At 47.7% G+C, this 27687-nt stretch overlaps 2 protein-coding genes and 1 long non-coding RNA gene across 3 annotated transcripts; all 3 read right to left on the bottom strand.

Annotated features, from left to right (window-relative positions):
• Window positions 1–263: 263 nt before the first annotated feature.
• Window positions 264–2527, bottom strand: LOC120702699. The gene is made up of 4 exons (XR_005686504.1): window positions 1832–2527; window positions 1634–1680; window positions 1469–1531; window positions 264–717 (listed from the first exon to the last, which is right to left on the bottom strand). It is a non-coding gene; the product is annotated as an uncharacterized LOC120702699 (long non-coding RNA).
• A 3476-nt stretch (window positions 2528–6003) lies between these two features.
• On the bottom strand, window positions 6004–7858 carry LOC120701800. Its single transcript, XM_039985615.1, has 3 exons — window positions 7337–7858; window positions 6634–6970; window positions 6004–6026 (listed from the first exon to the last, which is right to left on the bottom strand). The coding sequence occupies exons 1-3, from the start codon at window positions 7856–7858 to the stop codon at window positions 6004–6006; spliced, it is 882 nt and encodes a 293-aa protein (XP_039841549.1).
• A 15856-nt stretch (window positions 7859–23714) lies between these two features.
• LOC120701799 lies at window positions 23715–25744 on the bottom strand. Its single transcript, XM_039985613.1, has 3 exons — window positions 25307–25744; window positions 24560–24851; window positions 23715–23755 (listed from the first exon to the last, which is right to left on the bottom strand). Exons 1-3 carry the CDS (start codon window positions 25742–25744, stop codon window positions 23715–23717), a joined length of 771 nt encoding a protein of 256 aa, XP_039841547.1.
• Window positions 25745–27687: the final 1943 nt, after the last annotated feature.

The raw sequence follows: 27687 nt of genomic DNA, 5'->3' as shown, positions 1-27687 counted from the left end.
TCAGCTAGGCATCTTTATGGAGATTTGTATGTACTGTTTCTGCTGCTGCAACATTGTTGTACTTAAAGGGCTACTTGATCAATAGGTTCACGCAAGTCTTCATCGATTGAATCTGGTTTTGGTGTCAGAACCTTCTCGTAATCTCTTCTTGACGAAAGAGTCAAAACCAGCGGCTAATCTTACAGGTTCAGTGACAAATGAGACACCAGCAGATTTGAGCTGGAATCCTTGACCTGAGAAGTGACAAGCATACGAAGAATAGAGGTCGCAGAATATTGATCTTACATAAAAATTTTATGAGCTAACTCATGCCTCAAACGGTAAATTACAAGAGAACAATTGCAAGCATGTTTACGCGAGAGGTTTCCCGATATACTCTTTTACAAGCTCAGGTAGGTACAACCTCGGTAGACGAGGTAGAGAGCGGCATAAGATAGGTTCCTATAGCAATACACAGCAGTACAAACCGAACGAAACAAAAGATTGAAACCCTACTAGTCTTAGATTGCAGCTGCAGGACTTCTGAACTACTGGACAATCCTGAGGCATCATAAATTGACATCCAATGATCCAAATAATCTGGATAGCAATAGGATCATACACCAACAAGCTGTCTAGCTAATACACAAGCCCAGATATCACTCAACTGGTAGGCAATGGTTTTGATGACTTCCTCTTTTTGTGAGCCAATGCTGATATTATCTTTTACCTGGGACCCTGAAAATAGGACAAAGCTAACGAATGAATATGAGCAAGAAACTTAAGTAGACAGCAAATAAATGAATAGTTGGGCAATAGTACAATAATAGACACCCAACTTGTTGCTACTTTTCAATTGTAGATGGCAAAAAATGGAAAATCATGGGATGTATATCGAACAGACAATTTTCATTAATATAACAATGGCTCAGTGTGTGCATGCGGGGCTAGCTGAATCACTAACTGAATATATCTTTAGTACCTGGGTTTTTACACTCTAGAGCATCTGTTTCTTATGATAACCACACTGAAAATGCACAGCTCTTGGCCTAGTCAGGTCATTCTATCCAATTTATCCAACTAAAGTGTCCTCTCATAAGACAAAATGGGATAGAAATATGTAAAAACACGGATCTTAATAAATATGTATACAACAAGTGGAAAGCAGATAAAGCCAGGTTCCACCATGGCTCATTGGGTGCAATCATTCAAAATAATTCGAAATCCAAAGTTAGCCATTAACATAGTTTACAAGTTAGAAACTCAATTGCTACAGTTTCCCTTTTCGAATGACTCTGTCAATCTATAAGCAGGGAAGTAATAAAATTATCAAGTTCAACCAATTTATATATTTGAATCGCTTGAACCTGAAAGGTCTCTTAAAGCAATGGACAAGCATGCCACCTAGTTGGAAAAGAAAAAAAAAGGCAGCAGCCCAGCAATTGAGAATTCTATAAATAGTGATTCAATGTCAAAGGGTGTGAAGTACCATTGGAGTTCCTAAAGACTCCATATCTTCTTCATTCATGTAAGCCAATGCTTTCATGTCAACCTGAAAAAAAAGAGTATCCATTAAGAATATTTATGGTCACCGGTCACATTCAGAGTAAACCAAACACGGCTCTTCAGCCTGGAAATTTATCAAATAGAGTACTTCTCTAGATCAAGAGACTTCAGCAAACTCTTGAGCAAGGCATCAACCTGCACATTTCAAATAGATACATTATTATAGCACTGAAATGAAAGGTTTAATGACGAAGAGCATGTTCCATAGAAGAAATTAGACACCACAAAGTGCACATTCATAATGGACTAGGCAAACGGAACTTTGGAATTTGAATGGCATGCTAACCAGAAAGCACTGTTCCAGTGGCCGGGATGATGTCGCCGCCTCCAACGCAAAGAAATAGCACCGAACGGTGGCCAGCCAGGGCCGACGGCGAACCCAGCCAGCAAGGGCCTGCACTGCAGGCGGCTGCGGCTGCGGCGGGCCGGTGGCACGCGCAGCAAGGGCCTGTGCCCCCCGGCCAACAGCGGGGACCAGAGACTGCAGCCGGCAAGGGGAGGTCGTGTGTGCGGAGAGGATGCGGCGGCGATGGCTGCACAGGATCCTCAGGAGGGGGAAAACGAGAGGCAACGCCCGACACCGGCGGGAAGGGGGAGGAGGCGGTCGCTGGTCAGACCAGCGCCACGAACGGCGCACGAGGCGAGGCGCCACGCGCGGTTATCGGATAGGGCCGGCGTCGCCAACAGCCCTGCGCGTGGCAAGGGCCACCAGCACCTGTCCAGGGGCGGGAACCCGATCTTCTAGCCGCCAACGACGATGATGCCCGACGCACGCAGTCACAGGGTCGGGGAGGAGGCTGAGGCCGGTCAGGGGCGCCACCACGATTAGCGCCCGATGAGGGCCGACGGCCTGGAAGGGAGGAGGAGGGGGCACGACTGGCGGCCCAGCGCTCGTGAGATTCACGATGGACGGGAAGGGCGGGCGGGCGGCGGCGACGGCCGGCGGCCTGGTACGAACGAGAGAGCAGATGGATTGATGGGGCTAAATTGCAAAAAAAAAAATCTTCCCAATTTATATTAAGCTAATAATGACAATCCTAACCTTTCTAATAGACGGTGGGATCTTTTATATATTATATACTACCAAGTAGCAGTATTGTGCACCGCAAAAAAACTTTGTTGTCATCAAGGCTTCTATTCAGATTTTTTCTGCTCCATTGCAACAGCCTCAAATGGTACCCCGACGTGGTACGATGATGGGGCGCCGGCGCTCTGTGCTTCAACCGCAGTCTCGGCGGAGCATCCAGTACAGGCGGGCGACCGATCAAGAGGGCTTCAACCCGCTCGTCTGGAGCAAGCTATGGTTCGATGGCCAGTCCGTGTCCAACCTGAGGAGAGATATAGCGAATGCACTGGGTGAACACGACGAGCTCAACATCACGCTGTGCGTGCGGGGCGGCTCCCAGGGGCGGCTGACCCCTCTGGTCACAGACCTGCCTGACGATGAGCAGACCATGGAGATCGTTGTCTTCACCACCGGGTCACAAGGTGAGAGCCTTGCAGTTCTTTCAGTAGTGCAGCAACTGTTATCTGTTTCGCTTCTCATGGAAGGTGTTCACTTGATCGTACTGGTGAGAACATAGCAGATACACTAGCTTGAATACTTGTCAGCTCAGATACACTACCCTTGAACTTGCCTACAGTTCTTTCTGCAGCAATTTTTCAGTAGCTTGAACTCGTTGGCTTGTTTCTGCATATCAGATATTTAGAAGATCGTAGCATTATACTGATGAAAGTAGAAACTGTAACTTGCCTACTGTGTATCGGCTCAAATGTTCAGAGTTCAGGCACTTTCTGTAGCTTTGTGTATATAGCTGACAAGTTGCTGCATCTAGTATCCTCTTCATGAGTTTTTGGGTTGCCACGTGTTTCGGGGTGGCTCTAATTGTAATTTTGAATATATGAAGTTTTTTTTGTTGCCACATGTGTACTTTGAGTTAGGAGTAGTCTAAAAGAAGCCACACATAAGCAGAGGTAGATTGGTAGCATTAATTTCTGTTTTCATTGCATTTTCCACATCAGTCTTTTCGTAGATGCTAAAAGTAGTCAGAATATAGAAATGATTGCATTCACCTGTTGTTAACTCGTCAGTTCAGAAAATTACGCCGCTACTTTGATGAACTATCCAGAAACGTCATTTTTTTATTGAATTTCTTCTTTGAACTGCTTCAACGATTTCATCACCGATACATGCTGCCTAGCGCCTAACCGTTTCACTGGTTTTACTTGTTCTTTTGCGAATCCAGCTGCTGCTGAGCTCGTGTACCCAGATGCTGCTGCACAACCACAGCAGACTTAGACTTCTGAGTTCTGACAACAACATCACAATTTATATTCATCTCTTCTGAAATCAAAAGTACCGCTCCTTCAGATTCAATGAGATGAGAATCGGCTATAGTTCTTTTTGTTGATAGCTTTAGAAATCTCAGCAAGTCCTTCTGTTTTTTGGTACGAACTATTAGGGTTGATGCATTCTGCTGATCGGAAGTGTTTTGAATTGGCCTGTTAAGTTTCAGGCCCTGAGAATTACTGATAATATGTGAAAATCAACAGACAACAGTGGTTGTAGTTTCCATCTTCATCTCTACTGGGTGATAATTCGATATAGCTGTTCACTCTGCACCAGGTTCCTGATATGTCAAATGGTCACCGTCACTTTTTTTCTGAACCTATCTTTTAGTCATGAACTGAAAGTCACTGCAAAGTCATTTGGGTGATGATGCTCTTTACAGAATTTCACCAGCTCACCTTCTATCGATATACTGTCTGGAAATTAAGTCTGGAGCGTGGTTTACGGCCCAACAACGGGTTTTGGGATTACTCGGAAGAGCCTAATGGAAAAGCCTGTCCCTTGCTTCCTTTTTTTTTTTTTTTTGCTCTTCCATTCCGGCAGAACGATATGAAAACGTTTGAACTTGTTAGATTAGCAAACCCAAATTGCCAGTTTCGCCAGACTTGCTGCAGTTTGGAAAGGGCATTCTAGAAGCGCGGTAGGCTTAGTGGGAGATTGGGAGTCTTTGCTCTGGAATGACTTGGATGTATCCTAGTTTCAGGCTTTCAGCATCCTCACCAGTAACAACTGAACCAACATCTCAGAACTTGGAGACTTTCAAGTCTGTAACGGAACTGCTACTTTCATTCAATCTTCTGAAAAAAAAAAGAGGGCGGCGGCGGCGGCGCGGCCAAAGAGGGCGCTGGAGCTAGATCGTCACGGTCCTCGCCTGCCCAAACTACAAGTACGGACCATCCCGGCAGCGTTGCGGCGGCTGCGACCTAGGAGCCCCTACGGCGCTGGCGCCGGCGCGCTGACGGAGCCCGTCGAATGCTGCAGCGAGTGGCGTGGCTACCCAGCATGGCGATGTCTGACCCTGACCGTGTTACAGTTAGTTTCAGGCCGCTCCACGTTTCAGGACGATATATGTGTTGCTACTACTAATATTTTTGCCGTGGCTCGAAACTGCAGCGCAGAGAGGGACAGGATTGTGATCTGAAAACGAGTAGTGTATAACTATGTTGTAATCATCTTGGGTTTGGCACAGAGGCGTGAGCATGAAACGGCTTTGCGAATTGGGAACATGCAGGCTTTGCGAATTGGGAACATGCAGCAGTGGAGATGATTTTGCATTCCCAAAATTCAGTAAATAAAGGGTGCTCAATTCTCTGCAAGTAAGTGAGGAAGAGCAGGTCTCTGATTCTATGTCCTTGAGCACATGTGATCAGTTATCTGGAATGGTGAAAGACTAAGATCTGCACAGTAATGTGATAGCAAGCTCTGCTGTTTCGAACATCTCCCACAGTCACTTTTGATGTATCGTTCCTTCAAAAAAACTTTTGATGTATCGGTTGCAGTTGTGTATAAAGGACCAGGTTATCACAGTGTTGACTGATACTGACAGATCAATAAAGTGGTCATCACCCAATACAGATGAATATACTATACAACCAATGTTACTGTGCAGAATCATTGAAGCATTATTTTCACATAATGCTTTCACCAGTTTTAAAGTTCTGACGCTGAAAAAACGATTCAAACCTCTTCCAGACTTGTTGACTCTTCGGAAGTCATCAGAACAAAAGCAGTGCTACCAATTCTCATCTCATTGTATCCAAAGCAGCAATACTTCTGATGTCTGAAGATATGAATTGTGATATTGTTATCAGAAACCTTGTTCTCGTATTCCTCTACTGTGCATCAATATTTGGGTGCCGCAACTCCAATGCCACTGAATTTGCAAAGGAAACAGGGTTTAGTAGTGATAGAGTTAGGAACTAGGTAGCAAGCAAATGGTGTTGCAATTGTTGCAAACGTGCAAGATAAACCGTTCAGCAACAACCTCAACATATTGGTTGACAAGTTAAATTTTTTGAAATTTTAGACAGTGATCCAAGTAATGGCACAGCTTAATTTTCTGAACTAATGTGGGAATATCTTAATCCAATAATTTCTAATCTCTATATTCAGACTATTCTTAGTAACAATACTGCAAATCCCAAGAGAAATGCAAAAGAATAACAAGACCTGAAACTATTTACATCAATCTACCCCTGCTTATATGTATCGCTTGTTTTAGATTAGTCATCACCAAACAAACCATACCATTTTCTCATACTCTTTTTTTCGAAAAATACCATTTTCTCATACTCAAACAACTAGACATTCAAAACTACAGAAACAACTATACATTACAGTAAGTCTCTGAATATATGAGCTATAGCCTAAAGTCCTAAATTAAACAGTAGGCAAGTTACATTTTCTACTGTCATATGTACAGTACCACGATTTTCAGAACATCTGCCATGCAGAAACAAATTTATTCTTCTTAGTGAAATGATACGCAGCCCTCCTGCGTATTCTCGAAAAAAAAAGAAACAAATTTATTGATCTACAGAAAATTCAACACCACAGAACTTCCCTGAGCATATGACCAAATGTACTCTGTTATTGAAGTTTTTTTTTAAGCCTACTCTGTTTTGAAGTTAGCGTACCTACTGTGGTCTCATTAGCATGGTCAACTGAACCCCTTTCATGAACAGAGAAACAGATAAAAGTTGCTGAACAGACTACTGAAAAAACTGCAAAGTTCTCACCAGGTGACCCTGTGGTGAGGACAAAGATGTCCATGGGCTCCTCGCAGCGAGGCAGGTCGATGACCAGAGGGGTCCGCCGACCATAGATGCCTGCTTGCACGCACACCGTGATGCTGAAGTTCCCTTCGTCGCCGATGAAGATGGGTTCGTCCAGAATGTACAACAGCCTGCAAATCAGGAGGTACAAGGACCTGCCGTAGAACTGGAACGTGGCCCAGCCTTGCTGGTTGAACTGGCCCTGATCATTCACCCGAACGTACCGGATCGTCCGCAGCGGCTCTACGCTGGGCTGGGCACGCCAGGTGAACAGGCTGATTAAGCCGGGTCCTCCTAGATTCTGTCGCAATGGTGGTAGAGTAATGTTTAGCAAACCAAAAACAAATAGACAGCAGCAGCAACTGAACGAACGAATCTGAATACACATCGACGAGAAAGAATTCTTGCAGAATCAGAACTTCAGAGCGACAGGAGTAGTAATCTTGGCACAAAATGCACCAAGAATAAAGCATCGCAGCCCGAGCTTCAGTAAATTCAGACTATGGAAGAATGCAATTATCAGATCGAGCAGTTCCTAGAGAGAATCTACGCAAAATTGGAACATACAGGATTGGTGTTCCAAGTAGTAACCCGTTCATGGAATCGATAGGTTCCAAGAATCATGCTCCGCCCAAATCAAATGCGAGGAGCGCTCGAAGGAACTCACCACAGTTGGAGTTGGAGGGGGAGGCGGCGCCGGTCTCGGGGGGATTTCCTCGACTATCCAATACATCATCGTGCTCCTTTCTCCGAAGTTGCCAATGTCATCATCGACGGTGACGCAGGTGTGCCAGCGGCGGTACCTGCCGTTGGCGCGGAGGCTGCGGGTGAAGCCACGGTGGCGCAGGACGACGACGCCGTCGTCGACGTCGCCCACCACCCCGATGGCCCTCCACATGACGGCGTGCAGGTCCGCCTCGTCGTAGTCGCGCTGCACGGCGCGGCGGCCGCGGAGGCCGGGCGGCGGCTCCATGGCGGGCGAGAGCGCGAGGTACCGGCCGTAGGCGGCGCCGCATAGGAGGACGTAGTGGAAGTCGCCGCGCTGGACCAGGTGCACCCGCCACGCCGCGTTCACGGAGGCGCGGCGCGGGCTGAGGGAGACGCCGACCCCGTCCTCGTCGGCGTAGAGGTACAAGCCGCGCACCAGGCTCCGCATCCGCACGTGGATCCCGTCCGGGAACTGATCCATCGCGGCCGCCGATGGTGGCGGTGCGCGGCGGCGAGCGGAGCGCGCTGCTGCGAGGGGGAGACGAAGAGGAGGGGGCGGAGCAGGGCAGGTGTTCGTTGCGACGGTTTCGTTTGGGCGCCGAGGCGGCCAGGCGGAAGGTTTCAAGGCGGCCAAGTCGGTTGTTGCCGTGACGTGCCGCCCGGCCAATGACAGGTGGGCCACAGTCTGGGCATAGAAACGATCCAGTGGGCCTTCCAATTTTTTTAAAAACAAATATGCATGAGAAAAAAAAATCTAAAGCACATAGAAGTAGCTTGTACAGTGATGAACCCTGCGAAGATAAAAACAGAAAGCAAAGCTGAGAAAGAATTAAAAACAACACCATCATATTTTCTTAGATAATGAAAAAAAATATAGGCATCCTCATCCTCATAAAGGAGGAATAAATCCATCTTTATTACACCTAGTAGTATTGCACCGCTATACACTATCTCGACACAAAATAAGACGTCAAAACCAACATTAAAAACCAATTCTTAAGCTAAAAGGCAATTTGTGGGATGAAAGAAATGCAATGTAGTGCCAGCGTCGCCAAAGTTTGAAACGCTCGGATTAGCATCTTCCTCTCTGGTGTTCACAGCGTCGCCAAAGAAATGCGATGTTCTTGTTTGATTTTAATTGGTCCAAAGTGCCAAGCTCCTGCTAAGGCTAGGCTTGCACATCTTGAAGCACATAATATTAATATCAGTTTTGTTTGATTTAATTTACTTTTTGCAAATTTATGTAAGTATTGACACTATTTTCAATGCAACTTAGTAAAATAATATTTTATCAACTAAATCACTTAAGAATTCATTTATATCAGTTATTATGTGGTACAGTAGAATCGTAATAAGATCATGATACTAGAAAGTTTTATGTGATCGTATGGAGCCTTTCACGTAGGATCATGATACAATGAAATTTAAGATACTACAATGAAAATCAAGATACTAGATTGGATCTGTATTGTTTTGGCTCGATCGGATCCTAGTATGAGTATCCTAATATTTATTTTAAGATATGGCTCGAGATCCAAATAAGTGATAAACATCGACGTCCTTCCGGTTCATTTTCCCTTTAATTAACAAACCTGCCTGAGATTGCGTCGATTTTATTGCATAGTATTACAGTAGTAGTACAGAAGAAGTTCCAGAACGAACTTGTCAGTTTTGGCTTTAGAAACAAACTTGTCAGTTATAGACCCAAAAAAAAACAAATTCGTCGTAGAGGAGGACCGTGACAGGTGGCCGGCCATCTCCAGCAGGCAGGCCTCGAGGACCTGGCGTCAGCCCAACAGAGAATGAGCTCTCCGAGACACACACACACACACACGGCAGGCTGTGGCCCAGTCTATTCGAATTTCGAACCGCGCCAACCATGTGTCCGCCCGTAGCGCTAGTCTTCACTCTTCAGGGAACACGTCGCCCACCGGCAAGCTGCCCCGGTCACGGCTCATGGCAACAGATCATGTACATGTACGAAACTGAAAGACTCTGCCAAGTCGTTCAGAAATTGTTTTCAGATAGCTGTTTCAGCACCAGAAGAATATGAGTTCATCAACTGACAGACGTAAACAAGCCGTCATTCCCTATCAAAGAACGCATCGATGGCCTTGTTTGGTTACCAGTCACATCAAAATTACACAAAAAGACGAATGTCCGCATGGAGTACTAAATCTCCATATACGATTCTTGCATCAAAAGCGGGCAAACCATCGTGCCACGTCACTCGTTAACCGTCGGATGGATCGGTCATGCAATCTGGTCCGTCTAATGTGGTTTGGTGCGGATCTCTCACCCGCTTTGTCTTCGATCCGAACTATCGCAAATCCTCGCCAACCCGATCGCAGCCACTCCCGCACCTCCCTAATCCTCCCGGCGCGCGCTGGCCCCAGTGCGGGAGGGGCGCCCCCCCTCGGCCCTCCCGCCTCCCTCTCGCCGTCGTCGCCGCCGTTGCGCGGCCATGCTACTGTCGCGGCCGTGCTGCGCCGCTGCAGTTGGGGAAGGAAGCTCGCGTGGCCAGCGGACTAGGGCCCGCCTCCCACCGAGCCGTGGCTGGGGACAGCGCGGGCCCGGCGCAGCTCAACGACCGGCCAGCCGCCGCCGTCGTGGCCTTCCCCGGCCGGATTGACGACATCGCAGCCTGCTCGCCACCGAGCGGCACGGCTCCAGGCCACCATTGCTCGCGGATGCGGGGCTACGGGCCCTCTCCGCCCTCGATTCGCCTCTCCACGGGAGCATGCTATCCCGGCCTAAGCCCATCTTTGCCCCTCGCCGCCAGTGCGGCCGTCAGCTGCCCGAAATCGGCTCTGCCGAGCCCGTTCCGCTGCTCGGTTGTAAGGAAGAAGAGAGGGAAGGAAGAAAAATGATTAGGGAAGTTCTTCAGGGTTCCCAATGCAAAGATCTAGAGTCAGATAAATAGTGCTGCATAGTGCTAATGTGCTGCAGGTTAATTCCTTAGATGTTCAGAGTCTTTGTCTTAAGTGGTGATTTTTTTTTAAATTCTCAAAATCGGCTGAAAATTGATAAATGAGTAGTAATCCGTAGATAAATCCAAAAATAACAAATCCAGTTTTGTTGAGCTTCACATATGTAGATCTATGCAATAATCACGTACTATGACATGTTTTAATAGAAAGTTTTTGATGTAAATGTTTGACTATGCTTTTTAGTGTGAAATTCATATCTTTACTCCACATATGTGCAGTTATCTTGCTTCAATTACCATGAAAATTTTATGATAGACTATTCATGTGATGCTTGATTTGTGGTCAAAAAAAAAATTATCTTCATTGGTGCATCTATGACTAAGTTATTTTTTTTAGGATATGAAGCGCCTCCGCTGCTTGCTTCCCGTGAATGGCGCCATGGTCTACTCCTCTCCTAGCACGAGTTCCGCAGGATGAGATCACCACATAAGGGTACACTTCACCAAGCCGCACTTAGGGATATGCAGATTGAACTGATGGTACCCTTGAGGAAGAGCCAGCGCCTCAAACGGATGGCGATGGCCGAGACCAGCCAGGCTGCTGCGACGGTGGTTTTGGGCAGGCACCATTGTCTCCAGGATGAGATGGTTGGTGGCAAAGAGGAGAATACACGGCCAGGCTACAATACAGTCAGTAGTCCCACCAAGGTGAGTGCTGATGGATCTGCGGGTGGTTTCTTGGTTGTGAATTTTGTGGCTCAATTTGTTGGATAGGAGCTTGCACCTCCATAGCTTAGTAGTTAGTTCTGACCATAGATAATCAATGGTGATGAGGTAAATCTGAAGCTCATAGTGCATTGATTTTGTGAACCGTAGCTACTGTCAAAGTTTCTAAAGAATTGCTTGTGTGGAATTGAGATAGCTCTTTGAATTATTGCTGGGTTTTTGCAGTTATATATCTTTTCATTTTTTGTTAGCAGCTGATTACCATTATCAAATAGAATGGGTCATCTTTCCTGGTTTCGCAGGAAAACATCGCTCCTGATTTTATCAATAGACTTATGTTTTACTTTATTTCCTTTCGATAACCTTTGAAATTGAAAGGATTTTGCTCTCATTGCAGAGCATTTGTGACATAGATCTATGACATTGAAGGTAATATTTATGTTCCTGAAATGAGCAGGCCAACCCATGAACTATTTTTCCTAAACTGCTTCACTACATTGCATCGCAAACAAGACACCTCATTGTCATATCTGATAATAAATTTGTTAACAAACTTTCAACCTAGAGGGCTGCACTGAATTTCTCCAAGCTCTCCGCAACAATCAAACCTTCATTGGGTTATCCTTATCGAGTAGTGTAAACTGTAAAGATCACTCAACATATTTGTATCAACTATTGAGTTAATACACATATTCAGTAATTCAATTATCTAGCTGCTTTGACTCTTTCCTCACTTGACCCTCTGTGTTTGTTTTTAGATTTGTAGTTCGGTTGATATTCAATAGGCTATTCATGTGACGCTCATGTAACTGCATTTATAATAGGCTATTCATTGGTGTATTTATGATAGTATATTCATGTGATGCTTGATCTGTGGTAAAAAAAATCAGCTTCATTGGTGCATCTATGACTAAGTTGTTGATTTACCTAGGTTTGCGCTTGTTTTACAATTAATTTGAGTATGTGAAAAGGAAAATATGCTTCCAGTTCAGATTTCAGTTCTTCTCTGACAAGTGGAGTGAGTGCCACTGAGTTGTTATACTTCAGTTACCTAAATTCAAAGATGATTTCAGTCAACAGTCTAATGCAAGCACAGTTAAAGGGACAACTGACGCACAAGAGACAATTTTTTTCCTATAGGCCCCACTGGATCCAATAGGCAGTCATCTTGCCTTTTTAATTGCGTATTATGATAGGTGGTTCACATATATCAAGCGCCCCCGGGTATGAATAGCAAAGAACGAGCAATACAAAAAATATCTAAACCCATAAAATTTCCTGGCTAGAGTTCATTTGCTATGTAGTGCAATCGAGTCTAAGCATAGTGGCATTTGTGTGCTAAGCACATCAGCATTCTCAACATGGATAGTATCGTGCTAATATCCAAAATTTATATATCGAAAGCTATTAGTTCTTCTCATTTTGCAATTACATCAAACTTCTGTCTACCTATACTCCTCCCTCCAAAATAAATAGTTTTACCCCCTTCTTTTTCCATAATAAATATAGCAAAAAAATACCATTTTGACACTAAAAATAATATCTTACTTAAATAATACATTCATAATAATGGGATATAAATTATGACACCTATGCAAAAATAATAGAGTCTCGAAATTGTCTTATCTAGACTGCTTTAAAAAAATATGCATACGATAAAGTCTATGCTAACTACTAGTACTATGATAAAAGGCACTGCGCGGCGAGGCCGCGCGCCTTTCTAGTGAAGTTTATTTGCAAAACCTTTTCAAGGATGGGTGTAACTTTTCGCGACGAATTTAGTGACGGTAATTAATCCATGATTTTCTACAGTGATGCTACAGTAACCATCCTCTGATCATGCGGTCAAAGGCCTCGTTAGATTGTTCTCACGAATTTACCAGGAGTCCTGCAGGTGGTTTTGTAATTAGACTTATTTAATACTCTAAATTAGTGGTCAAATGTCCAAAAAGTTTTCGCGAAATTTTTTCCATCCCAAACCAAACAAGGCCGATACCTAACTAGCAGAAACAGATAGTTGCTGAGCTTTCTGAGACTATCTGAAGTTCTGCACGAAAGGCGACACCCAATTCTGAATTCTTTTTTTTCGAGTAATATCGGGGGATCCCCACCTACCATTAATTTGGAACGTTCATAGATAAAAAAGGTTCCTGGCATCCCAGGAAGAGAGTTACATGAGAGGGAATTAGGACATAGAGGGTACAGGAGAGGAAACTTCAAGACAGAATTACAAACTGGTCTAGTCACGTTCGCCACTCACAGATACATGGCAGGATTTTTTTTGTATCTGCCTATCCAACCGGAAGCAGTGATCCTTTTGTTTGGTTTCTGTAGAGATGAGTGGCGAAGCTGCTGTCAGAAGACCAGGTCTAGCAGTGACAAAATAAAAAATCGCAAGCGGCGAGCAAGCGTGTGATTTCTCGGTGGTAGCTGCTGCGAGTCTGCGATATAGCAGGGCCCCTTCGCTGACAGGTGAGGCCATTGTCAGGACCTGGATGCGTGTCGGACACCCAGCCAGCCTGAGCCGGTTACCACGTTCGATTCAGACGCGGACACGGCCGCCGCGCCCACGATAAGGGCTCGCCGTTACGCTACGCAACCAATAGTTCCCGGCATCTACGGAGAGACGAACCTGCTCCTCTACCCGGCCGCCGCGCCCACGCAGGCGCAGCATGGATTCCACGGCGGGGGAGGACGCGCGTGCCGCGAAGCGAGCGAGGGTGATGACCCCGCCGGCCGGCGACGCCGACCTGATCAGCGGCCTCGACGACGACGTGCTCCTCCGCGTGCTCGGGCGGGTGGGCGACGCGAGGGACGCGGCGCGCACGGGCGCGCTCTCGCGGCGGTGGCTCGGTCTCTGGACGCGCGCCCCCGCGCTCCGCTTCGCCTCCCGGGCGGGGTCCGGGGCGGCAGCCAGCAGCGCCGCCGCCTTGGAGCGGTACGCCGCCTCCGTCGACGCCGCCCTCGCCCGGCGCGCCCGATCCGGCTGCGCCATCGAGCGCCTGTCGATCGCCTACGCCGCGGACTCCGAGCACTACCCGGTGGAAGTGGAACTGCCGCCGCCGCCGTCGTTCGCCGACGCCGCGGAGTGGGTGATCCCGTGGCCCCGGGACACCGTGACGGAGCGCGTCCTGGAACAGCTGATGCCGGCGTCCGTCCGCGCCGCGCGGGGGTGGATCGGCTACGCGTTCCGGCACGGGGTGAAGTCGTTCGACCTGGACCTGCGCCTCCCGCTGGTGCTGCCGAATTTCCTAACGGATCGTGGCGGCGCCGAGGAGGTGGTTCTTGACGACGAGCTCCCTAGCCCTGCCAGTCTGGAGACAATGCGTCTGGCGTTAGGCGGCGCACAGCTCCGGCTCCCCGCCGCCATGGCATTCGCGTCGCTGACGGATCTTTCGCTTGAAAGGATCTGGGTAGCAGCCGGCGGCGCTGACCTCCTCGGCCGCCTCGTGTCGTCGGCGAGCTGCCCGCGCTTGCGAAAGCTGCGCATGAGGAGGATTTACCATCCTGCTTTCTGCTATGAAGAGATGCTGGTCGAAGCCGACGTGCTCTCGGAGTTGTGGATGGAAGACGTCAGAGTGCTGATGTCGCTGAAGCTTAGAACTCCTAGGCTAAGGGTTCTGCACATTTACAAGTGCTCCCACGAGGAGCTCAGGATCTCAGCTCTGAGGCTGGAAGAACTTGCAATAGTATTCCAACTAGCATGCCCACCTAGGTGGCTTGAGGTCGATGGTGACTTGCCGGCCGTGCGAAGCCTGAAGATCCGCCTGTGGTCGCATCGCTCTCATCTTTCTGGCGATCTCGAGGCTGCTGAGAATGATACTAACATGTTGCTGCTCAAGCATTGTAGCTCACTCACATGCCTTCAGGTGTTCCTTCACGGTCGAAAGGTACGTCTCCCTGTGCCATTACTTGAATAGCTGAAACAAAACACCCTATCAATGGCTGGCTTCAGTAAAAGAAAAGTACGAGGAATGGCGGGCAATACAACTGTATTTTACTTCCCATTATATTGATATTACATTTAGCATCATTTGTGTGTTAGATAAGTTTTTTTCCTTGGCGAAGTTAAAAAAAAGATGAGTTGCTTAGTTTTCTAGTACGTCTAAATCAGATGGCTTTAACTTGATTAATAGTTTCACTGAATTGTTAGTTTTACTACCATTCTTCACATGATATGCAACAGTTCAAGTCTTCAAATATTTGTGCTTGTATCTCCTGTGTTTCCTTTCTTAGACTTGCATTTGTTCTACGTGCTGGATTTGCATAAATTTGTCATCCTTTCTGCACAAATGTTCAATTATCTATAACCTCATTGCTCCCTTTTCCGCCTCTAGGCTTCCAAGAAGGACGTCGACATGATAAAGAGAAGGGTACCATACCTTCCTCATATCACATCTTTGACCGTTAATGTTTCTCTTTCGTTTAAGCGGCATGGCTATGGTGCTAGCGTGGCAAGCCTCCTCACACGATTCAGCAATCTTAGACGGCTCAGCTTACATTTGCCCTTCTTCTACGAACTGGTGAGCACCTGCTTATCCTAAATATCCTATTGAAGTACTTCCTTTCTGTTTCTCTAAACCTACATATATGTATAAATATCTGTCCTGCAGGGCTATAATCTATATGCAGGACTAGATCTCTTGTGCCATCACCGATACCATTGGAAATCCAATGAGATTTCCATGGCTTACTTGCAGGAAGTAGAGCTCACAGGATTGACAGGAACTGACTGTGAGGTCTGGTTCATGAAAACCATGCTGGCAAGCGCCAAAGGACTCTTTAAAGTGGGTATAAGTTTCAACCCATACTGTTGGCAACATCAGGGGAATATGGATGCATTTGAGCGTATGCTACTTGATGAAGGAATGTGGACTTGCCACCGTGACACACATATGCTTACATGTCTTAGGTAATCGATACCTGCATATATAACTTGTGACATGTGAGGTGTAATGATACTTCAAAAACCTTTGTTTAAAATAAAAGAGAACATATCAGGTGCAAACCAACATCACCGTGCAAACTATGGGAACTTCAATCTGGGCCATCGGATCGACATCCAAGAGGCATGGGGGATTGAGTAATTTTACAATGTGAACCCGCTCTTGGATTAGGTAATCACACTTTTGCAAATCCCCCCTCCCCCCCCTGAGCCCATCCCCTTGGATGTTGAACCAATGGCCCAAATTGAAGTTTTCTTAGTTTGCACGAAAAAATTGGTTTGCACCTGATATGTTCCCAAAATAAAATGCCAAGTAAGTTTTGTTTGTGTATGCACTAATGCATTTTTCGATTATGACCGTACCCAATCGAGATGGTTACTACAATCATTGCTACTGTGCACAATCTCTCAAGCATTATTTCTACATAATGCTTTCAGATTTCTTTTCAAGTTCTGAAACTCATAGGCAATTCAGACCGCATCAGGTCAGCACAGCACATCAAACCTACACGCAGAAACAGGACTTGCCGGGTCTCCTGAAGCTACCAGAAGAAAAGAAGTATTGTCGATTCTCATATCATTGTAGCCAAATCAGTAATATACTTCTGATTTCTGAAAAGATGAACTCTGATATTGGGCACACGGTACAGTAAACATTGACACTGGTCAGGGGCAAGGTGCAGAGTAAACACCAATATGTATCACCAAACAGAATGGTGGTAACTACAACTAAGGTTTACTGTGCAAAATCATTGCAGCACTATTTCCACATAATGCTTTCACAAATTTGTAAGTTCTGAAATCAAAAGAACAATTCAAACTTCTTCTGATCAGCACAAGCACCAAACTTACTAACAAAAACAGGAGTTCCTGAGTTTTTTGATGCTATCTGAACTAATGGCGGGCAGACAATTCTCTTTTCATTGTATCTGAAACAGTGGCACACCGGTACTGGTACATATGATTTCTGAAATGATGAACTGGGATGTTGTTGTCAGAAGTCTTGCTGTCATTTTCCTCTACGCATCAACATCTGGGTACACAAACTCCCGAGCAGCTGAATTCACGAGGGAACAAGGAAAAACAGTGACACGGTTAGGGACTAAACATATTTTTGGTGTTGCAACAGTTCAAAAGATGACATTGAGAAGTAAGAATCCTCAAATAGGATGACAAGTGGAAACTTAGAATTTATGGACAGTGAATAAAAAGTATTGTCACAACTGAATTGTCTAAACTCTCGCAGTACTATCTCCACATTTTCAGAGCATATCTAGCATATGTGAGAGATTACAAAATCCACTATAACTACAACAACCATGAAATTATTTCTACCCATCTGCCTCTGATTATCTATAACTTGTTTGCTATCACCACCACACACATGACAAAAATATGAACCCCAAACCCAAGAACAATACTACAAGTATACTACTAGGAACTACTGAACTACTAGCAGTATTACGTTTACTGATCTCTCACAGAAAATTCTTCAAAACTGCAGGAGTATGGAGAGCATGTAAGCAATGTCACAGTATTCAGATTAGAGTACCTAGTACCTACTCTAATCGGTATGATCAACTGATAACAATCTAATTCTGACCTGGAGACCAACTCTCAAATACGACGATTTCCATGGTCTGGTTATTGAAAGGCAGGTCGGTGACCAGAGGGGTCAGCCGCCCATGGGAGCCTGCCCAGATACACATTGTAATTCTGATCGGGTGCCATTCATCGAGACCCTCCGCCAACTCGTCCCTGAGTTGGGATACAGACCGGCCCTCAAAGAACAGAACTCTGGTGCCTTGGAAATTGATGTTCATGTAGTCATCACCCTCCATGAACAAGATCAGCCGCCGCAAAACTGCTGGAGGAGCCTGCTGCATTGGAACATAGCATTGGTAACTGAATGAACAAATATGAACACCTAGATAAACTATTCTAGTTATGATTTATCAAGAAATGACCAAGATTCGACACTATGTCAAATAGCTCAAATTGCCCAAACAAACTTTATGAGAAAGAATTCCGAGAACTGCTGCCTAAAGTAAATCAGATTCAGATGTAAGAACCAAATACACAGAAATGGAACTTTTGAGCGGAATTGCTGCAATCATCAGGCATGAAGTAAAACAACACGCAGAATCCACTAACTAAAGTTTCAGTAACAGAGGGAAAACATCTGACAAGAATGGAACAAATGCGCCCAGGAGAATCGAATCATCAGGTTTCAGTAGTTCATGCAGATGAATTAAAAAGTTCGGCAGATTCCAACAACTCTGCTCGGCCGAAATCAAAAGCGAGATGGTGCAAGGATGGGGAACGGTGAGCTCACCGGTGTCGGGGGTGGAAGAAGCGGCGGTCCCACCCTCGCGGGGACGGCCTCGACCGCCCAAAGTATCGGCCAGCTGCCGTACCTAGGGTTGCTGAGGAGTAAGTCGTCACCCTCGTCGCAGTACCGAATGGCCTTCCAGAGAATGTCCTGCTGGTCTACGTCGTTGAAGTAGGAGCACTGGACGACTCCGTGTCCTGCGTAGCTGATGTACTCCGGCGAGGCGGCGAGGTAACGGCCGTAGGCGGCGCTGTGGAGGAGGAGGTAGCTGTTCCCGCTGCGCTCGATCCGGTGCACCGCCCAGACCGTGTTCAGCGAGGCGCGGCGCGGCCTGAAGGAGACGCCCACCCCATCCTCGTCGGCGTAGAGGTACGTCCCGTGCGCGGCGCTCCGCAGCCGCACGTGCGCCCGGTCGGGGAACAAGTCCATCGCCGGTCAGCGCTGGTCGCCTGGTGGTGTGGTGCTGCGGCCGGGGGCGGACGGAGGACGGCGGACGGCGAACGGTGGCGAGGGAGTGGGGGTTTGCCGGTGCTGTCGCGAGGGGAAGAGGGCAAGGGGTGGAAGAGGGGGGCGAGCCGCGAGCAGGGGAAGGTGTTCGTTGCCAGGCGGTTACGTTTGGTTTGGGCGCCGACGAGGAGGCGGGGGTATTTCAACTTTTCGAGGAAGGCGACGGGCTCCGGTCGAATCGCAAGTCGGTTGCGGTCCTTGCGGAACGTGCCAGGTGTCCGCCGGGCTGGCAGCCGCGCTCGAGCCTCTGTCATGTGGGACCAGCGCTCCGGCACCCAGGTACGGGGACGCCGCCCAGTGATCCACAGACTCGTCGGGGAGGGCGTCGAAGAGTAGATTGGGGGGGGGGGGGGGGGGGGGGGGTGGGGGCCTGCAACCGAGCGTCTGCCGCGGGAGCCGAGTTCCACAGTTCAGTTCCAACAAACGCTGTGCTGCTCATCAGATTTTTCGATTCATGTTCTATGCCTCCTCCTTATCAGGTATACGTACTACTTTTCGTGCCTGCTCCTCAATTGTTGTTTATGACAGGCCAAAGATTGTTAAGAGATCACGGTGATGTGGATGCAGCTATGTAAGAACAAAAATCGAATTAGTTGCCCAGATGGCTTATGTCGTGAAAATTTTTTTTGAGTCAGGTGCCAGAATTGTGTCCAAACCAAGTTGCTTCCTGTCAGAATAATGCATCAAACCTACCACCAGAGTTTCTGGGATAACTGAAACTGTTTGAACAGAAGATGACAGACGATTCTCATCATTTTATCTGAAACGACAAATTTTTTTCGAGCAACTTGGGGGGGGGGGGGGGGGGGGGGTCCGCCACCTACTTTTCATTGATCGAGGCGCAAGCACAGCGCAAAGTACAGAGTGGACCCAGCATATTGGGTTGAGAGTACAGAGAAGTCCCAGCAAAGGGAAAAAGAGAGGGGGGAGTCTAAAGATGATCTGTTAACCAATTCTTCCAAACGAGCAGCTCAGGTTTGTTATTTGAGTATCGGCACGCCTAAAGATAAAGATCTTGAAGAGTTCGGCGGAGGACGTCACGGGGGCAGGAGTCGACGTGGTCGAAGATCTTGGCGTTCCGGGCTTTCCAGAGCTGCCAAAGAACGATGAGAACGACGTCCACCCGAAGAACTTCTGGGAGGCTGGTGCCCAAACCAATCAGCCAGGGGGAGCGAAGGTTGCATCCTTGAACGTCGAGGGCCAGTTTATTCCAGACGTTTGTAGCCAAAGGCATGAAACAAAGATGTGCCAATCTGTTTCTAAAGAAGTGGGACACATCTCGCAGAAAGATTCTGACAGAGGCCGGATGGAGCGACGGTAGAGATAGCCCCTGGTGTTGAGACACCCATGGCACAGGACCTAGGCAAAGAACTTAAGTTTGGTGGGGAGACGGACGTGCCAAATAGCCATTGCATCGAGATGGTGGGTCCCCTCGGGTCTGAGCAGCTTGTAAGCACCCCTGAAGTGAAAGGCTCAGGGCGTAGTGATGCAAGGAGGCGAGTGTCGAGTTCATCAGTGAGATGGGCATGGGCAAGGCAGTCAGACAGTTTTGATCTCTGAAGAGATGAATTGCGAAGTTGTAATCAGCGGTCCTGGTCCTGTACATATCGCAGGGCCACCTTCGCTGACAGGTGGGGCCATTGTCAGGGCCTGGATGCGTGTCGGACACCCAGCCAGCCTGAGCTACCACGTTCGATTCAGACGCGGACACGGCCGCCGCGCCCACGATAAGGGCTCGCTGCCGTTACGCGCTACGCAACCACTAGTTCCCGGCATCTACGGAGACGAGCCCTCCCCTACCCGGTCACCTTGACCGCGCAGGCGCAGCATGGATTCCACGGCGGCGGAGGATGCGCGCGCCGCCAAACGCCCGAGGGTGACGAGTGACGACCCCGCCGACCGGCGACGCCGACCTGATCAGCGGCCTCGACGACGACGTGCTCCTCCACGTGCTCGGGTTGGTGGGCGACGCGAGGGACGCGGCGCGAACGGGCGCGCTCTCGCGGCGGTGGCGCGGCCTCTGGGCGCGCGCCCCCGCGCTCCGCTTCGCCTCCCGGCCGCCGGGGTCCGGGGCGGCAGCCAGCAGCGCCGCCGCCTTGGAGCGGTACGCCGCCTCCGTCGACGCCGCCCTCGCCCGGCGCGCCCGATCCGGCTGCGCCATCGAGAGCCTGTCGATCGCGTACGCCGCGGGCTCCGAGCACCACCCGGTGGAACTGCCGCCGTCGTTCGCCGACGACGCCGCGGAGTGGGGGGTCCCGTGCCTCCGGGACCCCGTGACGGAGCGCATCCTGGAACAGCTGATGCCGGCGTCCGTCCGCGCCGCGCGAGGGTGGATCGGCTCCGCGTTCCGGCACGGGGTGAAGTCGTTCGACCTGGACCTGCGCCTCCCGCTGGTGCTGACTAATTTTCTGACGGATCGTGATGGCGCCGAGGAGGTGGTTCTTGACGACGAGCTCCCTAGCCCTGTGAGGCTGGAGACCATGCGTCTGGCGTTAGGCGGAGCACAGCTCCGGCTCCCCACCGCCGCCATGGCATTCGCGTCACTGATGGATCTTTCGCTTGAAAGGATCTGGGTAGCAGCCGGCGGCGCTGACCTCCTCGGCCGCCTCGTGTCGTCGGCGAGCTGCCCGCGCTTGCAAAAGCTGCGCATGAGGAGGATTTACCATCCTGTTTTCTATCAAGAAATGCGGATCGAAGCCGACGTGCTCTCGGAGCTGTGGATGGAGGACGTCGGAGTGCTGATGTCGCTGAAGCTTCGGACTCCTAGGCTAAGGGTCTTGCATATATATATATCCAAGTGCTCCCACGTGGCGCTCAGGATCTCAGCTCCGAGGCTGGAAGAAATTGCAATCTCCTTTCAACAACTAGCATACCCGCCTAGGTGGTTTGAGATCGATGGTGACTTTCCATGCGTGCGAAGCCTGAAGATCTGTATGTGGTCACATAGTTCTTGCTTCACCAGTCATCGCGAGGCTGAAAACGATGCTAGCATGCTCATCCTCAAGCAATGTAGCTCACTCACTAGCCTTGACGTGACTCTTTTTGATCAAGAGGTAAGTCCTCAATGCAACAGTCCACTCCTTCAAATATTTGTCTATCTCCCATGTTTTCTTTCTTAGATTTGCATTGGTTGTACGTGCTGGATTTTCACAAATTTCTTATCCTTCTTGTTTTTACAATGTTTCATTAAGTATTCTTCTGCCTCGTTGCCTCTCTCTCTTTTTTCACTCTTCAGGTATCCGAGGAGGACGTGGACATTATAAAAAGTAGGGTACCACAGCTCCCTCACATCACATCTTTGACCGTTAATGTTTCTAATTTGTTTGAGCGGCATGACTTTGGAGCTAGCTTGGCAAGCCTCCTCACACGATTCCGCAATCTTAGACACCTCAGCCTACATTTACCCTTCTTCCTCAGCCTGGTGAGTATCAGTACTTATTATCCTAAATCCACCACTCCTATTTAATTACCATTTAGAAGATGATGATGTTCTCTCTGCAATCTGTTGCACTAAACCTACATAAATCTATACCGCAGGGCTACAATCTACATGAAGGAGTAGATCTCTTATGCGACCACACAAATCATTGGGAATCCAATGAGATTTCCATGGCTCACCTACAGGAACTAGAGTTTACGGGATTTACAGGAATAACTGACTGTGAACTTTGGTGCATCAAAGCCGTTCTCAGAAGCACCAAAAGCGTTCGTAAAGTGGCTATAAGTTTCAACCCAGATTGCTGGCAACATCAGGGCAAGATGAATACAATTGAGCGAATGCTACTTCGTGGAGGAATGTGGACTTCCTACCGTGACACACATATCCTTACATGTCTTAGGTAACTACTAATACCTGCATGAACTACTTGTAAAACGTGTGGTGGAGTAAAACTTCAAAAAGAACTTTTACAACAAAGAGTCGAGCAACTTTGTATGTTTATTACATAGCTATGCACTAATGTCTTATTCTGATTCTGAGTACCTGCAATATGTGCTATGATTGCCGCCCGACCTCGTCTTCGCCAACTCAGAAGAGATTAGAGTTTGGGGTTCTGGGATGGGCAGGGACAGAGCTAGTTTGGGACTGGGGCACTGGGCCCACCAGTCCCTTCAGGTTTTTCGGTTAAAAGAAATTGGTGATAACGACTTCGTAAGCACTCAATATATATTTTTTTTTTGCTTTTCTTGTACTATACAAGCAAGGAGAAGGTTATCAGAGGGTTGCCTAATATCAACGGTTGTAGTTCTCCATTCTCTAAATAAAAGACAATTACAACTCTAAAATTTGTACGGTAGCTTTTTAAAAAATGTACGGTGTACTAGACTATTTTCAGAATTCCATTACTTTCCATACAATAATCAAGAGAGAAGAGCCGATAAAATTATGGGTACAGTGCGAGTTTCAGTTGGTGACTCAAAACCTAGTTCAGAAAACATTGACTTTAACATTTCATGAGTTAGTAATCTACAATCACTGTTACTGTACAAAATCTCTCATGCATTATTTCACATAATGCTTTCATCAAATTTCAAATTCTGAAACTCGTAGGCCAATCGAAACAGTATCCGGTTAGCAGAGTTCATCAGACCTACGACCAAAAACAGGACCCGATGAAATTTCAGAAGAAGTACAACCACATCTCATTGTTTTCACATAATGCTTCTAGCAAATTCAAGTTCTGAAACTAAAACGCCAATTCAAAAAACCTTTGTCTTCAGCAGAACGCACCCACCCTGCTAGTACCAAAAACAGGATGCTGAGTTTTCTGAAGCTAATCAGCTATCAAAATAAAAGAAGTACAGCCAATCTCTCATTGTTATCTGAAGCAATCAATAGTTTTGATTCTCAACTCTGGTTTTGAAGTCAGAAGTCTTGGCTCAGCTAGTCTGCTATTCCTCTACGGGGCATCGACATTTGGGTATTGTAACCCTTGGGCAGCTGCATTGGAAAAACAGTGGTCCAGTTAGGAAGTAGGCACCATGCATTGGTGTTGCAACAGTTCAAAATTTGATATTCAGTAACAAGATATAAGATCATCATGTAGGTTCACAAGTGCAAAAATGTAAATCCTAAAAGCAATCGAAAGTATTGTCACATCTGAATTTTCTAAACTGATACAATAATAGATGAGTCCAACGAAGGCCTCCTGAGGCGCCGGTGCATAATGGGGTTCTTGAGCGGGTCGATAATGTAAAGAGGGGTAGAGGTAGACCTAAACTGACGTGGGATGAGTCGGTTAAGAGAGACCTTAAGGATTGGAATATTTCTAAAGAGATAGCTTTGGATAGGAGCGCTTGGAGACTAGCTATCAATGTGCCTGAATCTTGAACTTATTTCTTTCGGATTTCATCTCTAGCCTACCCCAACTTGCTTGGGAAAAAAAGGCTATGTTGTTGTTGTTGTTGTTGTTGTATACAGTAATAGATGAATCCAGTAATAACTTCAAAATTCAGAGCATCTCTCGCATCTGCAAGAAAGACAAATCCACTATAACTACAACAAATGATAAACTCAACTATTTATATACATCTACCTCTCCTTATCCATATCTTGTTTCATATTGCCTTTTAAATGACTAGAATAAGAACTAGAAACCCAAGAAAAAAACTACATAAGCATAAAACTATGGCCTACTGAATATATTACTAGCAGCGACAGGTTCTTTAAACTCTCACAAGAAGTTCAAAACTAAAGAAATGCTGTGACTGCAAGCATATGAGCAATGGCACACTGTATTCTCACCTCCGGACCAGCTCTCAAAAACAACAACCTCCATAGTTTGGTTATTGCGAGGTAGGTCGACGACCAGAGGGGTCAGTCGCCCGTGGGAGCCTGCCCACACGCACATAGTAATTCTGACAGAGTGCTCCTCCTCCAAAAGGGATGCCAACTCGTCCCTGAGGCGGAACACCGAGTAGCCCTCAAAGACTAAGAGGTTCGTGCTCTCATAGTCAATATTCCCATATTCATCCCCTTTCATGTACAAGATCATACGTCGCAACAGCATGGGATTCTGCTGCAATGGAACAGAGCACTAGTGATACGGAACCAAAACAAGCAGACAAACTGGTAATGAATGAACTAATTTCATCAAAAAACTGAATGAAGTAATCTGAATATGTTTCACAGTGAGAAAAAAAAAGTTCAGATCAGACCTATCTAGACAATCAGAACATGACATAGAACTTTTCGAGTGCATGAACTACTTGGAGCAAGAATCTAATCGACTCCATGAATCAGATAACCTGGCAATATTAGCAAGAATCTAGGAGCGAATCCATTCCAGTACATGAATTAGAACCTTTTGGGGGCAAGAATCCCAATCATCGACATAACATAATTGAAAGAATTCAGTAACTAACAGCTTCGTTGGCAAGGAGCGAAAATCATAATGCTTGAGTAAATCTTGCAAATCAACCAAAATCACGATCGAATCCAAGAACCCCTCTCCGCTCAAATAAACGCAACAAGTTTCAACAGCGAGCTCACCGGAGTTGGGGCAGGGTCAGGAAAGAGCGGCGCCAACCCCCTCGAGGGGACGGCCTCCACCACCCAGCGCATCCGCAAGTCACCGAAACGGCGATTGGTGATGAAGAGCTGGTCGTTGGCCCAATCCGTCATCCTGATAGCCACCCACATGATGTCCTTCTGGGCAATGTTGTTGTAGTAGCGGCACTGCAGTACGGCTCGACGGCGTGCGTGGCCGAAGTGCTGCTGGGAGAGCGCGAGGTAGCGGCCGTAGGCGGCGCTGTGGAGGAGGACGTAGCTGTTGCTGCTGCGCTCCGCCCGGTGCACCGCCCAGACCGTGTTCAGCGAGCCGCGCTGCGGGCTGAGGGAGACGCCCATCCCGCCCTCGTCGGCGTAGAGGTACGTCCCGTGTGCCGCGCTCCGCAGCCGCACGTGCGCCCTGTCGGGGAACTGCTCCATCGCCGGCGCTGGTCGATCGCCTGGTGGTGGCGGTGCGGCCGGAGTCGGACGGCGGCGAGGGAGTGGGGGGTTTGCCAGTGCTGTCGCGAGGGGAAGGAGGCAAGGGGTGGAAGAGGGGGGCGAGCCGCGAGCAGGGGAAGGTGTTCGTTGCCAGGCGGTTACGTTTGGTTTGGGCGCCGACGAGGAGGCGGGGGCATTTCAACTTTTCAATCAAGGCGACGGGCTCTCTGCCTCTCTCTGGTGGAATTGCAAGCGCAGGTCGGTTGCGGGACGTGCCAGCTGTCCGCCGGCGGGCAGCCAGCGCTCCAGCCTCTGTTCATGTGTTGATCCCGGTGTCCGCGCCCTCTGCGCTTCCAGGTCCGGGCGGCTCGTCGGAGTTACGCTGGACGGCGCGCGGTTGGCGCGGCGGCCGCGCCGCGCGTGCTGAGGCGAGAGCGCGTGGTGCTGAGGCTCTGCAGCCGCACGTGCGGCTCAGCAGGAAGGGGTCCGTCGCCGTCGCCGCCGGCGGTGATGGCGCGGTGGCGGACACCCTGCGGCGAGCGAGCGCGACGCGAGACCGCACCAGGTGTTCGCTGCGCCGACGGCTCACGTTTGGGCGGCATGGCACGGGCTGCTGCCGCACAAAGGCAGCCGAACCGGACGACCGTGGTGGACCGTGAACGAGGAGGCCGTAAGCCCATAATTTTTTTTCTTTTTTTTAAACTCTAAGCCCGTAACTGGCCGAGCGGGCCTTCACGACCTGGCGTCAGCCCAGCAGAGCGTCCAGCGCACAAGCCCCATGGCCCATTCTATTTGAATTTCGAACCGCGCGTGGCAGATGATCGCCCGAACACCGTAGGCCAGGAAAACACAATTTACGTATCTTCTAATGTTTAAGATCGGTGCAAATCTTTTCTAGTGTGTTGTTAAGAATTAATCCAACATAATGAGATCCAATATGAACATGTTTTTATTATGCTTTAAAAGTCAACAATTGAGATCAACTACTTCAACATTTTAGTATGTTGTTTTCAACATTTTCATATAAAATGTTGAACTAGGTTTTATAAAATGTTGAATTAGATCATAGAAAGAGTTCATTAACTATTTTAAATTGTTGAAAGGCACATGTGTATACTTTTGAAAGATTTTTTTTTGAAAAAAAATTAGAAATATAAGAGTTGAGAAGAAAACTATAAAAATAAAATTTGGACCACATGTAAACTCCACATAAGTTAAACATTTCCACTTTATATTTTAAAAATAATAATTTGGACCTCACATTATATGATTAGCAAGATTGAGGATCTGAATGTACATTTTGGAAATTTAGGGATCGGGATGACACCCCGAGCCAAGTTTGAGGATTGGCAGTGCATAAATAATAAAAGTGTAGCAAGATTCTATTAGTATTGCCAAGTTGTGGCAAAGATTTTGAGCAACAAAAAGTTTAGTCAAATTTGACAACTTTTATATCAAAACGGCGGCAGTAACCTTAGTATATGAATCACTTATGAAAGGTAATGGTATGCGTGCCACGGTGGGAGGCCCGCATGCCTTCATCAAGTAGCATGCGCTCAAACACATCCATCCTGCACTCATGTTGCCAACACTTTGGATTAAAACCTATATCCACTCTATGAAGTCCTCGCGCACTTGCCAACACGGTGTTCATGAACCAGAGTTCGCAGTCAGTCCCTGTCAATCCAGTAAGCTCTACTTCCTCCAGGTGAGCCGTGGAAATCTCATTGTTGCTGAATGTCCAATGGTCTGGGTGATCGCACAACTGACCTATTCCTGCACCCAGATCATAATGCTGCAATGCAGATACATGTAAGTTTAGTGCAACAGATTGTAGAAAGGAATCTACTGAAAAATTAAGTAGTTATATATGTAGGATTGGGACGGGTTCAAGGTCGTGCTCACCAGGCTGAGAAAGTAGGGTAAATGCAGGCTGAGGTGTC

The sequence above is a fragment of the Panicum virgatum genome, chromosome 4K, assembly GCF_016808335.1.
Source record: "Panicum virgatum strain AP13 chromosome 4K, P.virgatum_v5, whole genome shotgun sequence".
Taxonomy (NCBI): Eukaryota; Viridiplantae; Streptophyta; class Magnoliopsida; order Poales; family Poaceae; genus Panicum; species Panicum virgatum.
Note: the sequence above shows the minus strand (reverse complement) of the source record. Positions and strands in the feature narration are given on the sequence as shown.